The sequence below is a fragment of the Patella vulgata genome, chromosome 3 (genome assembly GCF_932274485.2).
Source record: "Patella vulgata chromosome 3, xgPatVulg1.2, whole genome shotgun sequence".
Taxonomy (NCBI): domain Eukaryota; kingdom Metazoa; phylum Mollusca; class Gastropoda; family Patellidae; genus Patella; species Patella vulgata.
In genome coordinates, this window is record NC_065881.2 from 36873873 (window position 1) to 36895420 (window position 21548).

Sequence of the window (21548 nt, forward strand, 5' to 3'; positions counted from 1 at the left end):
GAAAATGTCATTATGCAAGAGCTAAATCTGCCTATTGCAAATCTTTCTTTTGGCCCCAAATGTTATAGAAATTATAAACTAGTCAGTTATTTACATAACAAGCCCATAATCAACTCTCTAGACCAGGGGTTTAAATGTGGCCTCTGGAACAAATTCCAACAAACTGACATGTCAATAATTCTTAGAAATTAGAATTGGAAATCATTTATTTATTTATTCGGTTTCAGTAAAACTCTGACTTCTGTACTGTATGTCATATATATCTAAGTTGTAATACAAGAGAACGTTGTGTTCAATATTATATCTTGGCAATTTTGAAACCAGTCTAAAAAAATTACCCGTGTCAAGGACCTTTGGCTTTGTTTTTAGAATTCAGTAAAGTTCAAGGATGTTTGGCTTTATCTTGATATTTTTGTATATCTCTGGCCCACTTGATGTAAAATTTTAGTTCATGTGGACCCTGAATCAAAATGAGTCAACACCCCTGCTCTAGATCATCGAATGGTTGTGATTTTGAATAGATTAAAACATGATTGTCATTTAATAATTTAATTCTAAAATGGATATTCAAGACTTTGTTTATTATTGTAACAACGGTAGCAATGAAAATTGGGACCGCTGTTCTTCAAATATTCTTAACTCCGCTCAGAATGAAGTAATTTGACTGAAATTTTCAATTTTTTCATTATATCTGGGTTTTTTTTTTAACTATTATAGCGAGAACTGTGAGCTCTTTATCTAAATCAGACATAATGCATCTTTAATGGGAGACAATGGCATAAATTGTGCTTCAGTAAACGTTTACTTGCCTTAAGAAAAAAAACAATTTGAGAGAAATATTTTTCTCCTATCTTGTGTTGTTTGAAATGGATGTGTAAATTTTGTTTGATAGCTTAGTTTCCAAATCGGCGGTAAAGGAAGATAACGTACCTAACAGTTCAGGGATTTCAGACTAATCTAGCAACGGCTAGATGTTGTAAAACCTGTGATTGTTGCTTCAGGAACATGACTAATTACAAGCAAAACCAACCAGCTAATGAGGTTTACATAGGAGTATCACCCTTTGAGAGAAAACAAAATCAACTTTGCTGATTATGAACAGGATTCTTGCTAAATAAATAAAATACCTTAATCTGAGACTAACACAAGGATGTGTTTCATCACCAAATATAGGAAGATCAGCTCCAATCAACATTTTGATATTCTCAAATGTCCATAATACTTCACGTTGAAATCCACGACTATTTGTCTAAAAAGACAAAAGTGTCATACAGTAAGTTGAAATGAAATAAGAAATTTTCAAATAGACTTCAAATATATGTTATAATCAAACAAATGAGTGTGCTATATCAGTGAAATTCAATGGAATAGGAGAAATAATATGATGAATTATATACCTGTGGTAATGGATCAGGTAACGGTGTTAATATATCTTCATCTTTTACAGCTACTTGTTCATCTTCTTCTCTATGACACTGTACAACACTAGTAGTATCATCTTTGCCTTCTGATTGTACACTACATGAAATTATAATAAAGTCAATCAATTCTAATAGTGTCTTATTCACTAACAAGTTGCAGATGTATCTTATAAAATATTCCAAGTAATAAAAATCTCAAATTTGCAGGCATTTGACTGAACATCCATTGCTCTCCAGCCACCCAAAAAAAAAAAAATCAAAACCATATTGGATTTTCTAGCATTAACAAGTGAGAATGATTTTGCTTTTAATAAATGTCAAATGCAAAACAAACAGAAATCATGACTAATGTTAACCAATTTGACGATGGTTTTACTTTCATTCTTACCTATGATAGAGAAATTTTGAATACATATTTCGGTTTTGCAACGCTACTCTACTCTTACTTTTTTTAGGAACACATTTATACTGAAATAAAGCAAAGATTAAAAACATTAAAATAGAAAAAAAAAAATTAAAGATTAAATACATTAAAATAGAAAAAATATAAACAGAAATAGAAAAAGTTAAAAAGAATTATTTGTTAATGATGAATAAAATGTGACAGAGTGTAGGGGGTTGTGTTACCAAAAGTCGTCATTTTCAGGAAACAGGTCAATAAACTTCCATTCCCTTTAACTTAACAAATATTTCTTATGTAGAATATCATATTCTGAATATTATTTATGATTACCACAAAATTATTAAAAAAATTTAGGTAATTAGTAATAGTAACTATAGTAGTAAAAATAGATATATTCTCAGTACAGTCAATATTTTTGGAATTTTTTAGGAATCTTGATGCATATTTACGTTAAGACTTTTGCCGATGTAAACGGACATTTTGAATGTGTCAGCGTAATTAAATGATAGCAATCTTGTTAATTTGTCAGCTGAAAAAAGATATAACATGCACAGCTTGAGAATGATACATCACAGCACCCTAATATTTATACAAATAACATAGACATTGACTATTGTTTCACAGAAAAGAAAGATATTGACAAATTATTTGTGTGTTTTCCCTGTATAAATCTTCAAATATTGTTACCATTACAAAGCCTAGACACGAGTCCAAATCAAGTAAAAGTTGAACAGCTTTTGTGTACAGAACATGAACTGCTGCCTGACACATACAAATACAAATATCTACAGAATATCTATTTCTGAAGATAATTTGTCTGCCAATGAAAAACACCCACAGCAGTTAAGTCGTCTGTGTAGTCAATAAAGATTGTCTCAATGAATCTTTTTGGTAAATCAAAAGTATTTACCTGTAAAACATCAATGGAATGTGACAAGATTCGTCAACATAATCAATAACTCTAGAATAATCATACGAAAATTTTGTACTTAAATAAACTTATCTATACAATAATTGAAAAAAGAACATAATTCTAAAGTACATCAGATGCTATTCAAAGTGTCCACAAGTTTTTACAAAGGGCCATCACTCTAAAAGTAACTAAATTCTTTGATTCATGAATCTGAATAGGACATATAAACATAAAGCAGTTTAGAAGTAATTCTGTTGCTTGAGCATTCACAAGATTCTACAAAATCAGCAAATGAAAATTGTTGAAATTTGATAGGCTGCTTCAATTCACTATTAATCTGGACAATCCATATCAATCACAACATAACCATTCTTGCCAGAGTGTTCACACGATTCTTCAAGTGAGCAAGATAATGAAAATTGTTGAAATTCAATAAAGTTTCAGCAGATCAGCCCATAAATGTTAATGTTAAAGCATACTATGAAGATTCTATGGAGCGAGAAGTACTTAACAGAAATCTCATTAAATTAAACAATATTATAAATCATGCCAAGGTCGGATAACAAACATAATCTAGTAGTGCTTAACAAGAAATTGTAGATGACGGATGAACTGATGAAAGGACAGGGCGGACAACAATACATGACCACATATATCAAGAGAAATGGCATCTATTAACCGGATCGGACATGTGCCGTTCCATCTCAAACATCAAACCAATCACGGCATTCAGGAGGAATCCTAATTTGAAGGATATGCTGATGAAAGCAAGACTTATCTATCCCCAACAGGACCCGCAAATTAACGGAGTCACGGTTCAAAATCTGTTCGAAAAATGTATCAAGAAGGATTGTGATATCTGCCACAAATAAGACCAAAATAACTACTTCATTACTGGTAAAACTGGTAAGAAATATTCCTGCCGCACAGGCTATAATTGTTTAAGAAATATAGTCTACCTACTAACATGCTCCTCCAAAAAACAATACGTACGTAGGAGAAAGCAAACGTGCCTTTTCAAAACGAATAAAGGAACACTATGCAGATATTAGACACAGCAAGCCCAAGCCGGTCGCATTACACTTCAACTTAGGTAGACACACGAGTAGAAATGTTATGATTAAAATAATAGAGCTTTTTAAGACTGACCCAGATAACGGCAAAAACGATGCTGTAAGGAAAGCCAATGAATTCAAATGGATTCACACTTTTTAAGAACATTCGCACCGGATGGCATTAACGATCAGATGTAGTCCCGAGGGGTCCCCCACTTTATTGTTTACTCTTTTTCCCCACTGACCCCTTTGCACTACGCTCTTTAAATTCCGTTAGCTATTTCTCTCGTGTGCACCCCTATTTCTGGAACTCGTATTATCGACTCAGCTCAAAATACCTGGCACATTGCCATCATTAAGCCTTAGAGATATCCTGTGACATCACTACTATTCCTACTTTCGAAAATGAAGCAAATCTGTGGAATTTGCAGGGAGATTTTCACGCGCTCATACAACTTGAAACGGCACTACCGTAGCTTTCACACCCAGCTTAAGTTCTGGTGCAAATCGTGCAACCGAAATTACAAAAGGTTGGACGATCTTACCCATCACCAGAAAACTAAACACCAAGTCGATATCTTGGACACCGCTGTGAAACAAAGTATCGGTCATCTTTCCCCTCATTGTGAGGAAAGTCGTTCAAATAATAGCATCAAAAACAAGGATGCTATTATTACGGACAATGTCTCTAAAACAACGGAGGTAAAATATGACAGATCACCTTGTCCTATACCATTCCCAACCATGAGTAACTGGGAGGCTTTTTGTGAAGGAGTTGATCCTTGCCTTGAACTAGAGGCCTGGCCAGTTTTTCGCACACTGAATCTCGATGATTTGGCAGAATCAAACATCAGTAAAGAAGACTGGGTATTTTTACGTTTCAATCGAGAAACGCAAAAACAATTTCGTGAGCTCCTTGTTGAATTCAAGAAAGATTTTCCTAGAGCCACTTCTCAAAGTATGCGAAATAGTAGCATAATTCTCAGCCTAACTCAAGGCAGAATATGAAAAACAGGGACGAGTTCCCAATTAATTTAGCCGTGGTACCCCCACGTCGATAACTAATAAAAAATTAGTGCATACATGCCCATAACCTAATATAGTTATTTTTAAGCCTTCAGTAGTTTAGAAAGCTTCAAACTTAAAGTTCAAAAGGGTTAGGAGCCTTGAGTCAATGTTAATAAGCATAATCATGACGGCAAATTTTTTTAGCCGAATATCTTTGCACACTTTTCGTAATAATCGGCTCCAGTGCCAAAGATTGACTCCGGTTCATCTGTGACGTCACATGTGCTCCGGTGCCCACCGACACTATATATAGAGGGCCACCACACATCATCATTTAAGCCTGACGAGTTCGAATAAGAACGAAACTAGTAGCTGGGAGAAATCTGGAAAGGCTGTTCGCCTACTCACAGATTTTTTACTGTGTTATCTTGGCTAATACTTTAACAATTGAACTCGAGAGAAATTCTTAACATTCAATTGAAACTTAGAGCAACTAAACTGTACCAAACCAATCAACGAAACTAACTTGGATTAAATAATATTTGAAATATTAGTACCTTTCCCTCTGTATTTTTGCCTATAATCTGTTCATAAAATTTCCACAGCCATTTCCATTCCTCCTGTCAACAAGAAAAGGTTTAATTTATTCCTCAACATACCATAGGGCTGAAACTATTGCAAGAGATAAAATTGGTTCCTAATCGAGTACATTTGCAATTTTTTTTTACAGAATCATTCCACATAAAAGATGGAACCATTTATTTACATAATATCTAATTAAACAAAAACAAATAGCAATGTTTACAGATAAATTGTGAAAAGATATTTTCCTCATTATTCAAATTCAGTAAATTTTACCTTTTCTTTTCGGAGTAGATGTTGATGAATATCAAATTCATCTAATAGTAATGTTTGACCTACTCTATGTACCATCATACTTATATGAGAGGATGATGAGAATGGCATCTTTAACAATTTCTTGATGTTCTAAAATGAATTAATAAATATCAAATATTGGATTAATCAAATATTGGATTATTGAAAATATAGATGCCTATAGTATTAACGCAAAGGCAGTTGACTGAACAGCGATTGGGAACTTGCCCAACTTCAGGAAATACCTCCAACACTTAAAACAATAATCAACTGCATTCGATACTAACATTCACCATTTTGATAAAATGGTGTGATACTCTGACAATACCATATCATCCAATTGGATTGTTAGTTATTAGTTAAGCCATAATATTAATAATAAGTCAACAATGAGGCTTGTGTCCCCCCGCCTTAATCCACATATAAATAGATAACACTCAATAATTACTTTCACATTCATCTACTAGTACATGTATTTATAAAACATCAAACTGCTAATCACTCTGCTTAACCTGAGCAGAAAATGTTTATTATCAATCTTAGTCAACACCATCTTTCATCAAACTGCATATCTGAGCTTAATCCATGTTTGAACAATCTACCTCAAATAGAAAATGACTTATTGCGATTCAAAACTTTGTGACAGACATATACAGACAAACCCATTTCAATAGTCCTGAAAGGCAGGGGATAATATAATACTTACACTAGCATCTGATACTACATCTACATCTTCTGTTATATCATCAAGAAAATGGTTAGCCATATTAAAACTGTAAGTAAAAACATGTAAATATGTAATAATACCTCTTTAACTCCTTCTCAAGAATTTTGAAATTTGGAATGTTTTCATGATTAAATTGATATATGTGAATGAATTCCAATAGGGCTCCTCATGAGTAGTCAAACAATTCCAGCAAGCTTGAGAAAGAAAATATAAAAAACCTCTAACCTGAAGAACAGAGAGAGAGAAATGCGGTTTAACGTCCACTCGACACAAACTAGGTCATTTCGGGACTAACACATGGTTCAAATTTTTTTTCAATAATTCGCTTGCGCGTAGGGGTCTTTAGCAGTGGGAGGAAACCGGAGGACCCGGAGAAAACCCACGAGGTTGGACAGGCGACCCTACTCCTTGCCACGTACAACCGGGGAATCAAAACCCCCCAGTTGACTCAATGATAGACCGTATGATACAGCGCGCGCATGCTAACCATTCGGCCATCCAACCCCCCCCCCCAACCTGAAGAACATTTACAAGGTTAAGTGTCAGGGGTAAGAAATAACCCCTCCTTGCAAAACCAAGGCACAACTCTCAATTGTGAAAGGGTTCACCCTTATTATTAGCTGAACAATCTGCCATTACAAGGTTCAGGAAAAGGGCAATAACTCTAGTTTTGCTTCAAAATTTTCCATAGTTTAAGAGTATGGAATGGATAGAACGGTCGCTGAGAAATCTGACCAATGCTTTTCTCAAAATGACACATATTCAAAGTGCACTGTAGAGTGGCTGGGAAAAACATTATATTATTTTATTTTTCCCAAACTATCTTGATCGATCAACTTACTATCTAGGTCGATCGACTTACCATAACGAGGCTAAACAGGATGTGTTTTCCCAACAAGTTCTCCATATACATTCACTGTGATGCCAAAGACGGACTGTTAACACGGTATAGGTAGCGCTTTTCAGTCACATCATCATTCCTGCTCAATATTTTCTCGCTATTCATCAACCTCAAAATGACTCGAAACTGGCGACAGCGTGGCACATTGATGCAGACCAGAGCCTGAATCTGAAGGCGAAGACAGATCGGCTTGTATCACTGGGGTCTCGTCGCGAGGTGAAATGAAATGAAATGGGGTTTAGCGTCCTACTGTTCTGCTCCTATACTGGGCTAATGAAGACGGGCATACGCCATACAGTGTGCTATGAGGGAAATTTTGCCCAGGCAGCGGCACTATCGCCTACTCTTATATCGAATTCCAACTGCCACAGGACACAGGACCTCGGTTTTTTGTCTCATCCGAAGGACTAGACAGCTGTCCTTGTCAGGCCCTCTGTTCTGCACCACTGACAAGGGGAAACCATGTCAGAAAATCGTCGCGAGGTAACCATATCCTTCTTATTCTGCCACAAAATCACCTCTGGAGCTAGGTCTTGAGCTCAGCTTAGTCCTCTGTCGCCATGCCTCCTGTACGAAGCATTCTGACATGAGGGTCCACCACACCACAATATTTTTCGTCACTAGTGTGAGGTGTGTCTCATCCCCTGTGAGGTGTGTCAAGCCATTACCACCGAGTACATGGATGGGGTCATGACATGCCTCGTTGAATGACATGAGATTCATTTGTTCTTTGGGTCCGTGAAGTGTTTCTCATCACTCGTGAGGTGTGTAAAGCCATTATCAACGTGTACATGGATGTGGTCATGGCATGCCTTGTTGAACGACATAAGATTCGTTCATTCACTGGCTCAGTGGGTAAGAAGTTGGCTCACTAATCTGGAGGTCTCATGATCGATCAAAGTGTTTGTCAAGAAGTTCATCTATCCATACTGCCTAGGGACTCTCGACCAGCATCGGTGACAAAACAGAGGTCCTAAAGATGGCTACTTAGACACACTCACATCACCGCAATGGCCAAGCAGAAAAGCGTGACACCACGCCCGACCTCTCTGCCGACAATGGGTATAGAAACGGTTATTCAAAGGAACTCCAATGACCACAAAGTTCGCTCAGCCCTCCTCAATACTCAATAGGGGAAACACTTCCTGTTTGGCCTTGACATATAGTAAGTTGATCGGTCGAGATACTAAGTCAATTGCGATACTAAGTCAATCAATCGAGATACCAAGTCAATTGCGATACTACGTCAATGAATCGAATTACTAAGTCAATCATCGAGATACTAAGTTGATCGATCGAGATAATTTCAGAAAAATAAAATCATGGGATGTTCGTATATTCTGGAGAACAAAAACTAAAACCATATAAAACCATACCTTGAGAATTCTGAATGTTCTCGCCTCCATGGAATATCTCTAACATATTGTTCTGGTTTAGAATTACTACGCAACCAGTTAGAAGGAGGTATATTTAAGTTGGTATTACTCTGCAATTGATTGAATGGACTCAGTAGCGGCAATGATTGGTACTTAACTACTGCTGTTGACTTCACATTGTCATGACCTGCTCCACAAACTTTCTCTGCCTAATAAAATAAAGAGAAAAATAAAATAAAAGATTAAACTTTGGTTAAAGATGTAATATGTAAGATTTAAAAATAAAGAGTCAGACATTTTTGCTATAATAGTTCGAAAATAGATAATGATAAATGAATATATTGAAAATTTCATTCAAATTATTCTATTCTGAGCAAACTTATGACTGTTTGAAGATATAGATGTAGCATAGATAATTCATTATCATAGCAATGGAACTAGACAATTGAGACTTAGTCTCTGTTGTCCATTTTATCATTAAATTTTCCAACCTTGCAGATGTTTAAATTCATTTAAATTTTAAATCTCCGCCATCTGATGGTCTGGAGAGTTGAATAAGGGCTTATGTTAACAAATGTCTAAATAACATTTGAAGCTTAGAGAAAGACCTATAATTGGCAGATATAGCTTTTACATAATGCATCTTTAACTGATTAGCTCCTACTCTGATTTAAAGGGGCTTTATGGGAGACTAGATAAAGAGTTGACAGTTCTCGCTATAATAGTTAAAAAAAAGATTACGTTAATAGAATATGCTGAAAATTCCACTCTGATCCAAGATATTAGCTTTTGAATTTTAGGCTAGCCTCAATCATCCTAACTGAAGTCGGTATGATAAAAAACAAAGTCTCTATTATCAATTTTTACATTTAATTATTTTTCAAAAAATTTATTCCAATCTGCTAAATATTGCAGACTAGTGATGGCATCGAGAGTTGATTATGGTCTGGATAAGTTAATTAATGTCTAATTAATAATTTAGATAACAACAATAGGCAGATTTAGCTCTTGTATGTTGTATGTTTAATAAACAGATCTGAATTTCTTCATTTGTTCACTGTATTTAAAGTTTAAAGATATATTATGGGAGATTAGATAAAGAGCTGGCAGTTCACACTATAATAGTTAAAAACTAGATAACGTAAAGGGAATTTGCTGAAAATTTCAGTCAAATTGATTCACTCTGAACCGATCATCATTACTAATTCGGTAAGATAAAAATCATAGTCTCGATTTTCCATTTCATGATTAAATCATGAATGAAAGTTGAGCAGCAAATCTGATCCTAATTCAGTAAATACTGCAGGCTAGCAATGATATCGACAGTTGATTATGGTCTGGATAAGTTAATTAATGTCTAATTAATAATTTAGATAACCTTTCAGGCCTAAAGAAAGACTTGCAATAGGCAGATTTAGCTCTTGCACAATGTATGTTTAATTAAGCCTCATTGCACCAGAAGCCAATAACCATTTTCTGTACGTAAATTTAACAAAAATAATAAATTAAAACTTTTAGAGAGTAATCATGGCTATTAAAATAAACAACATATGTTAGATGTCATTATATTCTTGCCTCTATACTTGTCGACAGAAATGAACTATCAGTCAGAAGCCAATCAAAAAACATTGTAAACTATAAATCTATACATATGTACCTTAAAATCTTTTGATTCAGTTCCATTACTAGAATTCATCTTTTCTTTTTCATCCATCTTTTGTTTCTATAATCTCTGAAAAATACCAAAACCACTTGTTGTAACAATGATTTATTTTAATTTGGAATGTGATATAATGTTCATGCAGTAAGCTTGGTTTATATGGAGTAAGCCCATTGGTACAACGACCAATATTGTTTGAATATCTAGGTGATCTTCAAAATAACTGACTTTAGCTAGCTAGGTAAACTGAATATCAAATTTTGTAAATAACACTTTTAATAAATAAAGTTACTGTATGTATTATGTCCTTAAGTATAATTTTGTTAACTGGTAATGCCAACTCAGGACATCTTTGGGTCAATGAGTGCTGAATCCATCAGCATTGAGCCATGAGTGTCAAAACCAATGAGTTGACCAATAACTAATAAGCAATGATCAAAGAAAGTACACCCACGATCTAAATAACTGAAATAAATGTTTTTAATCATTAGTTTTACTGGCACAAAATTTTTTATTCCACTAGCTAGTGTAATATTATCTAAAAATAAAACCATTTGTACCAGTACCAGTATTGGTATAATGACAACAAATATAAGGAATGTTATTTTACAATCAAATTCGTAACAAAATACAACAGCATGGTTTCACTTTAAAGCAGTATTGCCTCCTAATAGATATATTAGTAACAGTTCACTGGTTCTAGTACATGTAATATGTAACTTAAAGGCTCAATACCACTCTTCGCTCGGGGGTCATAACTCCGAAACCGGAAGTGGTAGACTAACGCCACCTGGCCTATGTTACTCCCCGGTCCGAGCTATCCCTATACCCCAAATTTCAGACTCGGGGCAGACCTAGTGTAGCCGCCAACCCCGAACAGACCGGTTTCGCTCGGGGGTCATAACTCCGAAACCGGAAGTGGTAGACTAATGCCACCTGGCCTATGTTACTCCCCGGTCCGAGCTACCCCCATACCCCAAATTTCAGACTCAGGGCAGACCTAGTGTAGCCGCCAACCCCGAACAGACAGACAGACAGATGCCCGGCTTCGCTCGGGGGTCATAACTCCGGAAGTGGTAGACTAACGCCACCTGGCCTATGTTACTCCTCGGTGTGAGGTACCCCTATACCCCAAATTTCAGACTCGGGGCAGACCTAGTGTAGTCGCCAACCCCGAACAGACAGACAGATACCCGGCTTCGCTCGGGGGTCATAACACCGAAACCGAAAGTGGTAGACTAACGCCACCTGGTCTATGTTACTCCCCGGTCCGAGCCACCCCTAAACCCCAAATTTCAGATTCGGGGCAGACCTATTGTAGCCGCCAACCTCGAACAGACCGGCTTCGCACGGGGGTCATAACTCCGAAACCGGAATATATATATAGATATAAAATGATTTACATTCAATAGTTTCCGTTTTTACTCTAATTTCAAATCAGTTATGTTCAGCAAAATATGCCAATCTTTTACGGGTAAGATCACAACATCAATGTTGATTTAAATTGACAAATAATTTGTGTTTTCAATGTCGAAGACTTTGGATGATATTGAGTTAGAGACTTTAATTAGCTACTTATCACAACATCAATGTTGATTTAAATTGAAAACACGAATTATTTGTCAATTTAAAGGGCCAATCCCGATAATATTTTGGAGAATAAAACTGCTTAATTTTGTGTTAAAACTCCTTAATATCCCGTACCTAAGGGTCGAGCAGCTAACTCATTATATGTGATACGTTTTCAAACAACTTAAACCTGTCAGTCTTCATCTGGAGATAGAGACCGGTCTCCCAAGCTGTATTATGCGGTGGCTGGATAAAACCAGACTTTTATTTTATAAAAACAATGTGTAGGTGGAATTTACCTTTCGTTATCCAGTACGGCACATGGGTCATTCACTATATAGACCTCTAAAGGAACGGCGATAGATTATCAGGTCACCCAACGAAAAAAATGACCAGAAATTTTAAAAGGGTTACGTGTCCGGATAAGCATTTTTGACGTTCACATCCAAACAACTCAATATTTTGAGCTGAAATTTTGAGGCAGGGTAAATTCACCATTCTTCTATATTTTGGAGCTTAAATTTCATACGAACTCGGACTTTTGTTTTTGAGACTCTGTTTGAATCGGAATAGTCCCTTTAAATCAACATTGATGTTGTGATCTTATCGGGAAAAGGTTGGCTTCTGATATCTAATATTTAGGACAAAATAAACATTTTACCATTGGTACACGAATCGTGTACCATAGTAAGTTTCAGCGCCATTTGTAACATAATTAAGGGACTCAAAGAACATGGCTAGACATATTCCACAAGTCATGCCAAATTGTGAGCCAAATACTTATCTGGAGAGCATGCGCAATAAATACTATCGGTGTAGACTGGAATAACCAATCGATTGATCAAGACTTATGGCATATTTCACCGCGCATAAAAGATTTGAAATTAGAATAAAAACAGAAAAGATTGAATGTAAATCAGTTGATATACATTCATATTACATTATTATATGCGTTGCGACCTGTTTGTAGATTGTGTCAATTTTTACGTCCCAATAATAGCAATTTAGCTCCTTTAAATATGTCCCTGCAGATTATCTTTTGAGAAAATCCCATTATATTCTGTGAGATTTTTTAACGGTACTCTTCTGTGAGAGCGAGAGGTTGGTTCACATTTCTTGAGTTGACTCACTGAAATTCCTAGACACTTGCATTCCAAAATTCCAGAACAGTCTTTACACAAGACTGAATATAGCTGAAAGAAAACAACTGAAGTGAAAGACAATGTACAATTTTGTCCCAGTATTGTTAACACTACTGCTGTTATAGCTCTATTAGATATCAAGGTTCAGTTGAGCAATCAAGTCTAGGCTACCCTACAATGAGAAATTAGAGTAAATTTGTACCGGTCATCAGTACCATAACATAACTGGATTTACGACTTACCTGAATTTACAACAAGCATGAGATGAAGCAATATCAGGGTTCCCAGAAATAATCTATTAATTTTATGATGCTGCAATCGCGAATCGAGGATTTAGACTAGAGCACTTGATAAAGAACATTTTACAACACTTGAAAATCTTTCATTGTATGCTTTCACACAGGTTCCAACTGTTTTTTTCATTAAATGTTTGTAGAATAATGTAGAATATTCTGTCAATGTTGTTGTTTTGAAACGGAAGTTATCTCAGAAAGTCCAGAATTTCCAGACGCCTAGCATATTGTTAAGTAAGAGCATAAGCAGAAAGATCGAGACTACACAGCTGTAAACAGGAAGCACGTGTTCGACAGTCTTTGACTTTAGATAAAAAGTGGACATCAGTTTTCAATTAATTATGTTTAATGATTAAAATTTTCAGGTAGCCTACTGCTATGTAAAGCACAACCGTATTGTGTTATAATTAAAAAACAGTCGACGGACTGACTTTTTGATGTTTGACTTTAAAGTAGCTACTATCATCATCCAAAGTCTTCGGCATTGAAAACACGAATTATTGTTTTATCTTATAGCACTTTTAAATGCCTACAATCCCTCCAAATTTGGTGTCTTTATCTCAAATATTAAGGAAGTTATGATGATTTTTATCCGTTTTTAACCCAGTTAACGAGCCTAATTAATCACATTTGTCTCCTCCCACTGCTAAAGACCCCTACGCGCAAGCGAATTATGTAAATAAAATTAAACCATATGTTAGTCCCGAAATGACCTAGTTTGTGTCGAGTGGACGTTAAACCCCATTCCTCTCTCTCTCTCCCTATTAATTCCCTTGTTAAATTTCAGCCGTAATTGTCCAGATTTCCAGCATTTGAAATTCCATAACTTTTTTATTTTTTGAGCTACAATACTGAATGAGGGCTTATTTAAAAGGTTTTTATTAGCTCTTTCCATTTTTGTTATTAGATTTGATGTGGGACAGTTTTGAAAAAAATCTGCCACATAGCTATTATTTGTCATTAGGAGCTAAATCGCTAATATTTGGGACCAAGAAATTGACACAAATGGGTCGCAACGCATATAATAATGTAATCTTATTGTATATAAACTGATTTACATTCATTTGTTTCCGTTTTGACTCTAACTTCAAATCAGATGTCCAGCGAAATACGGCATGACTATGACTCACTATGAGTTTCAACTGAATGTCAATTTCTAGCGTCTGGTTATTCCAGTCTATTGTGCATGCTCTCATGGCGTCACCGTTTGACATGAGTTATGGAATGTCAAGCCTCGTTCTTTTGGTCACTTGTTACAAATGATTCTGAAACGCACTATGGTACACGATTCGTATACATGCACCAATCCAATGGTAAAATGTTTATTTTGTCTTAAATATTGGATATCAGAAGCCTACCATTTCCCGGTAAGATCACAACATCAATGTTGATTTAAATTGACAAATAATTCGTGTTTTCAACGTGTAAGACTTTGGATAATATTGAGTTAGAGACTTACATGTAGCTACTTTAAATCAACATTCATGTTGTGATCTTACCGAGAAAAGATGGGTTTCAGCCCCATTTGTTACAAGGGACTCGAAGAACGAGGCTAGACATATTCCACCATTTGGCAAACCTCGGCAGATTCCGGTAGCCTACCCTACATCAGCCTAGGCTGTATGACAGTAAGTAATGGTATGTACCTACGCCTATACAATTGCGATGCGGCACCGATTTACTTGCCGCTTTCAGAAAGAAGTTCTAACAATTGCGTGGTTAGAAGAGTGTGTAAAATTTTTAGTGCAAACTTGTCCTTGTCTAAAGAAAATCGGATAAACTTGAAACTTCAGACTTTGAAATCTTTGTAAGATAAAGCATTCTTCAAAGCCGATGTCATGGGCAACGCCGTTGGTAATCCCGGAACTTGAAAGTAGTTCCAATGGCGGACCTCGTCATAAGCCAAGGCTAGATATAGGGTACTGGAGTCTGCTGAGGTTTGCCGAGTGATATTCCACAAGTCATGTCAAACAGTGACACAATATTTGGTCTTATCTTGAGAGCATGTGCAATAAATACTATCGGTGTAGACTGGAATATCCAGAGGCTATAAATTGCCATTCGATTGAAACTTCTGGAGTATTTTGCCAAACAACAGATTAGAAATTATGGTTAAAACAGAAACGCTTGAATATAAATCAGTTTATATACATTCATATTACATTATTATATGCGTTGCGACACATATGTGTCAATATCGAGGTCCAAAATATTAGAGAAATATATCGGTCACGGTCCGGCGCGGCAGGGCGAAGGGCTCAAAGTCCTTTCATCACAAAACCATTCCACCCCTGGCTGTTTAATCGCAATCTATTTTTTGATAGGGCTGTTTCATCGAGAGGGGTCCACTAGTCCGCGGGTTTACTAATCGCGGGTTCACTGCGTATGCCTTTCTTCAATAGTCCGATTGGTGCAGAAAAGGAGGAAGATGAAATGGGGTTGACCGTCCTACTGTTCTGCTCCGGGTGGGCTAATGAAGAAGGGCATGCGCTATACAGTGTATTTAAAATCTCCACTATCGCCCTAACAGCATTATGAACCATAATGTGCAAATGTTCTACATCCATAACAGTTTTATCTGTCTTACCTTCATCTACTGTATCTTTTGATAAATCAATCATTTTTGATAAATCATCCATTTTAATGCTTTCATTTTGTGTGTCCCTGTATCTATTGTTTTTACCAAACTTGTTTCATCTTGTTGAAACCCAGTGTATTATTTTTATATTCAGACACTTGCTTAACATATAAAAGTTGTTATAAAATACAAGTCTTCATTGATTAGTTTTTTCAATTAAAATATCCAAACACAGACAATTTAACTAAAATATCTGGAGCTCTTTTGAGTGTGACATAACCTAGTCGCTATGGTTAACTTTAACTTTAAAATCTTGATTATTTGCTGCCTAGACTATAGTCATATACATTTGATAATGATAATTATTGAATCATTTTTTCAGTATTATTTATCCTTTGTTCTCATTCTCTTGCAGTAAAAGGAACAATATAAAACAGACAGTTGAGATGGGGAAAGCAGTAGGCCGCAAATCAACTAGAAAATTGCCAACAGTTTCCAGAATTCAGAAAACCAGGAAACAATCAAACACAAAAATAGTTAAAAAGCCAACTTCTAATTCTAAAGTGGAGGTCATTGATTTTTCAGTTCTACCCAGGACAAATGTTCAAAAACTTAATGCATTCAAGAGTAAGATTTCAGTTTTTAGAAACTTTGTTGATAGTGGCGAAGAATCATCTGAATTTAAGAATGATACAACATCACAGAAACTTCTTGAAAACAACAATACATTCTCATTTCTTAGCAAAAAACTTTCAGAACATCGAAACAAACAGCTTCTAGAAAATGCTTGTAAAACCGAAATAATTGTTGTTGAAACTGACGTCAACAAAATGAAAGTACCTTCCAACTGTGACAATGATCTCTCAAAGTCAGTTAATGCAAATTGTGATGATGTTGATGATGACTACGAACCTAGTATGGATGTTCACATGTCGTATGAAAACTTAGAACTTTCAGATAATGAAAATACCCAGAATGGATATACATGTGTTGGAAATGTAAATAAGCCTGAATTTGTCCTAAGCAGAAAGGGTCATCGGTCAGTGCTGATTTTAACCCATCCAGCTGAACTATGTTTTAAGGGAAAAGCTAAGGTCAGATCTCTATTAGGCAGTTGTAAAATTCTGGGTTATGAGATCAAACCAGGTAATAATTCTGTGGATGTTTTTTCACCCAATAGCAACAGTTTTTTGACTATAAAAACTGTCAGGGGAGAACCAAAGAATACAGTTGCCAATGTGGTCACTGCTGACATGCTGAATGAAAGTAGTTTGAATCAACTATTGGCTGATTTGAATGAACTAGCAAATGGAGACTGTGTAGTACTGATATTGGATAGGTTAATATCACCCATAAATTTTGAGTCATCGACAGTGCCACAATTCAAAAATCTTTTTCATTTAGATGATCCACAAGCCAAGTACTCATTATCTAGCATGTCTGACTGTAATTCTTTATGGGTTTCTGCTTCCAGAGAGTATGACACTGCTATATATGAATGGACAAATAAGATAATTAATGGTATCAAACCTGTTGTTATGGTTGTAGGTGGTAAAAACTCTGGTAAATCAACTTTAAATAGAATGTTAATTAACAGTGCTCTTAATGTCAGTAATGCCGTCAGTTTTTTGGACTGTGATGTAGGCCAGGCAGAGTTCACTCCTTCTGGAATCATTTCATTACATCATATTAATGAACCGGCTCTCGGACCGCCCTTTACTCACCAAAAGAACTCAGATCATATGTGTTTTTATGGTGAAATTAACCCATCAAAAGGTTTGACCAGATATATCAAATCTGTTGAAATTGTTCACAGATCATACAGAAATCTAGACACCAAGCTGCCTGTAATTGTCAACACCTTGGGATGGAATGAAGGATTGGGATTAAAGATTATTGTGGATCTAATCCATATGATCAAACCAACAATGATTGTTCAGTTAGATTGTGAATATGATTATAACAACTTTCCGCCTTTGACATCTGATTATTTGATGAACACACCTGGCTGGCTGTACAACATACCTGAATTAATGATTAACAGTGGAACCCCTCCCTCTAACTTCGATAATCAGACATTATATATCATGGACTCAGAGGTTCCCACAAAATATCGATTTCCATTTAAGGCTGAACAGTATCGCGAACTGGCTATTCTTGCATATTTGAACAGCACTCTTGACAATGGCACCAAACTATTACATATGGAACCTTATAAGATTAATTTTAAAGATGTGGTTATACATGATTGTCAACATCCTGGTGACAATTCACAGATTCTTTATGCTTTCAATGCATCAGTTGTGGGGTTATGTGAAATTAACATGACTACAAGTTATGTTAAGAAAGAGTCTGGACTCCATTTTGTTAAAGAGATGCCAGTTTGTCCTTCTTATGGACTGGGAATCATTAGAGCCATTGATATTAAAAATGAACATATTTATTTAGTTACACCACTGCCTTTCGAGAAACTCTTAAATGTAAACTGTCTTATTAAGGGTGCTGTACATCTTCCCATTGACATTCTTTCACAGCAGACAGAATCAATAGACGTTTCGGAATTACCGTATTTGGGTTCTATAAATAAAACAGTTGGTTCAACTTCCCTTATAAATCGTAGTAAGATGCCTAGAAAACAGTATTTACAAAAGGGTAATAGTAGCACACAGAAAATCCCCAAGCTATGATTTAATTTCACACAATGGCCAGTGTAAAGGCTCATTTGATAAGTCAATCTGTTTGTACAGCAAGAAATTTGAGTGAATAATCAATGTAGATTTCAAAGCATGTGATTTAAACAAAAAAAACCCTAATGTAGAGGTGGGTAGATAATGGTAAATTATAATAAAATATTGATTACCACACTTTTCTTAATGTATGTAGCTGTACTTGTATATACATATGTAATGTATACACCTTACTAAAACATTTATTGAACTGTATACATCTCATATCAATAACCAACTTCATTGGCTTTTGAAAATTCTGGTTAGATTTTTTCCATTATTTAGGAGGTAGATGTCCCTTCCCACACCACACCTCTTTTGCAAATGTCTACCAACCCACCTTTTCCCAATTTCCTAATCCACTCAGTTATGATAAATGTTTTATTGGCAAACAACAAAAGCAGAATGAACAAGTGAAGATAAAGCTTATTATAGACAAATGACCTATATGATATGTATAAATATAGATTAGTAGAAAAATCAATAACAGACATATAGTCTATTACATTGGTATTATAGAAGATCATTCATTTGTACATGGATGATTTATGTACCACATGTCGTTTATCATGGACATTTTCTCAACACCCAACAATCCTCTTAAATCTTCATTTTTTGCAAGCATTTAAATTGATGTCCCAATTGTTGTCCTTTCACACTTGTTTATCACAATTATGAAAGGATCTTTTTGGAATTATTAGATGTTCTTGAAGACATGTATTGATTTTGTGTAATCTCCTATAATTATTCCTGGAGTTTGTCTCCTTGATTAAAAATAACCTTGTTAAAACCTTAAATTATCCTGCGATCTTTTTGAAATTTAATAGTTTGTTCAGATTATTGAAGGAAAGACTTGAAAGCTGAGGATTATTAAACTGTTTTCGTCTGTCAGTCCATTACACCTTTTAGAACACAATAACTCTGTTTCTAATTGAGGTAGAATGTTGAAATTAGGCGTAGATGTTGGCTGCATCTCTTAAATGGGTTTGATGATGGCAATTTTCTGCTTAGGCCTAGCAGAGATAATCAATTTGATTAATTTGATTATCAATGTCTGCATTTAACACAGACTCATTGGACAAAGTAACGCCTGTTCGAAATGAAATATAGAACTGTTATAGCACGACCTGTGAAAGATGCAGTCCTTCTTTCTCTCAAAAAATGCTGTACACCAAGTCTCGGCACCCGAATACAATAGCACAACATTTCAAATTTTCTTCTCACTAAGCACACAAAAATTTCATGATGATCCCAAAATTGACTTTCAATGTGGAAAATAAGGTACTGTATTAAAGTCTAAAAAATATCAAAAACATCCAAATGAGTAGCTCAGCAATCATATGTGCTATGAAGGATCTGGTTTAAAAATCAATACAGCCTCTAGTTCTTTCCTGTACAATAACTATTCTTAAAATCATGTAAGACCCCATCTTCCATAGAAGGCTTGATCTCGCTTTAACAACGTACATCTTAGATGTTGTGAAACTCGCAGTCGTTGCTTCAGGAACATGGTAAGACCCCATATATGGGATCATTGTTGTGCTCGGGGGCGTACATAACGATTTTGTTGGGGGGGGGGGGGGTGTTTAGCCAAAATGCGACCGACTGATGCACATACCCCCAGTACGAGTGACGCAGCCAGGAGCTGGCACCACAGGTGCGAGTTTTCTAGGGGCCATGTGCAGAGCGGATCTAGAAGCTGGGAATAGGGGGTGGGGTGGGGGTGGTTCCAAATCTAGGGCGCCATCCACAATCCCACCCCACAATGAATGTCAACAAAATACTGGCTATAACATTAAGCGTCCCAGTAGAACATAGACAGTATTGTATAATTAGGCCTATATAGTTGTTCGCCGATCGTTGTCTCGCCGGAAGGAGTTTTATTTAAGTTGACATAAAGTTTATGTCATATATGATGATTGTGTCTATAACACTGAGCAACCTGAGAAAATTTTGAAAAATTGAGTCAATATCCTAGCACTTGAGGTCATTGCTGGGAGAAAGTCTTGTGGACGAGAGGATCAGAAATGTGAGCCAATGGGACAGAATCTCGAGATCCGCCCCTGTCAATTCCGCCTGTTTTGCAAGAGTTGACATAACATTTGTATAGTCTGACGCCCCACGACCCGCACACCAGTATAACTGGGCAGTTCACTATAACCGTGAATATGATAGTGCTGAGACAGTATAAGAAAACAGAGGAATAGAAGAATGATGTTATAACGGAATCGAGCGCCGCAGGCGCGAAAAAATTTCAGATATGTAACCGAGCTTTTAATTTTTCGGGACTGGGCCTGAAAATTTTAGTCATTGTCATGGCAAATGGAACCAAATTCTCGCTAATGAGAGGATAAGAAATGAGACAGGATCTTGTGGCCCATCTGTCAATTCGCCTGTTTTGTAATTGTTTGTTTACCTCATTAATTCATTTAGTCTGAGACCGACTGCGGTGAGTATTTTTTTTAAGACCGACTTTTTTTTGCCATTGGGGAAAAATATTTCATACTCACAACAAAATAAGAGTGACAAACATTTTTTCAAACATGACAAGCAGACATGGTTATTTTATACTATAGTTTTGTGTGACGTATGCACGGATTCACGCATATATATATTATTTGGGATCTATTCTGGCATTGTTTGTTGAGTCGACTGCAGTGACTGCACTTATTTTGAAACCGACTAATTTTCTCCATGATAAGAGTGAAATACAACATTTTTTCAAACATGATAAGTTGACAAGGTTATTTTATACTAAAGTTTTCCGTGAGTAGCGTGACGTTTGCAGTGAGCACTTATTTTGATATCGACTGCTGTTATTTTGCGACCGACTGCACTGATTTTGCGACGGACTATTTTTTCCTGGGGGGTGTACCCCCCCCCCCCCCACACACACACCA

At 36.0% G+C, this 21548-nt stretch overlaps 2 protein-coding genes across 5 annotated transcripts in view; one reads left to right on the top strand and one right to left on the bottom strand.

Annotated features, from left to right (window-relative positions):
• The window catches only part of LOC126816701 (erythroid differentiation-related factor 1), a 35713-nt gene extending 22201 nt beyond the window's left edge, over window positions 1-13512 (bottom strand). Inside the window, exons 1-9 of the mRNA XM_050543442.2 lie at window positions 13294-13512; window positions 10338-10412; window positions 8681-8889; window positions 6383-6449; window positions 5659-5787; window positions 5358-5420; window positions 1810-1889; window positions 1398-1518; window positions 1128-1249 (exon numbers count right to left, since the gene is read on the bottom strand). Coding sequence (XP_050399399.1) covers window positions 1128-1249; window positions 1398-1518; window positions 1810-1889; window positions 5358-5420; window positions 5659-5787; window positions 6383-6449; window positions 8681-8889; window positions 10338-10394 — 848 coding nt within the window. The 5' untranslated portion in view covers window positions 10395-10412; window positions 13294-13512. The remainder of the gene's footprint in view (window positions 1-1127; window positions 1250-1397; window positions 1519-1809; window positions 1890-5357; window positions 5421-5658; window positions 5788-6382; window positions 6450-8680; window positions 8890-10337; window positions 10413-13293) is intronic.
• Window positions 13513-13600: 88 nt separating this feature from the next.
• Window positions 13601-19445, top strand: LOC126815565 (polynucleotide 5'-hydroxyl-kinase NOL9). 4 transcript variants are annotated; one of them, XM_050541279.2, is made up of 3 exons: window positions 13623-13709; window positions 14132-14218; window positions 16338-19445. In XM_050541279.2, exon 3 carries the CDS (start codon window positions 16369-16371, stop codon window positions 18607-18609), a length of 2241 nt encoding a protein of 746 aa, XP_050397236.1. In that variant the 5' UTR covers window positions 13623-13709; window positions 14132-14218; window positions 16338-16368; the 3' UTR covers window positions 18610-19445. The 4 variants fall into 4 exon arrangements, with proteins under 4 accessions (XP_050397234.1, XP_050397236.1, XP_050397235.1 ...); XM_050541277.1 differs by lacking the exon at window positions 14132-14218 and having other exon boundaries at window positions 13601-13709; XM_050541278.2 differs by lacking the exons at window positions 13623-13709; window positions 14132-14218 and adding an exon at window positions 14295-14982.
• The last annotated feature ends 2103 nt before the right edge of the window (window positions 19446-21548 follow it).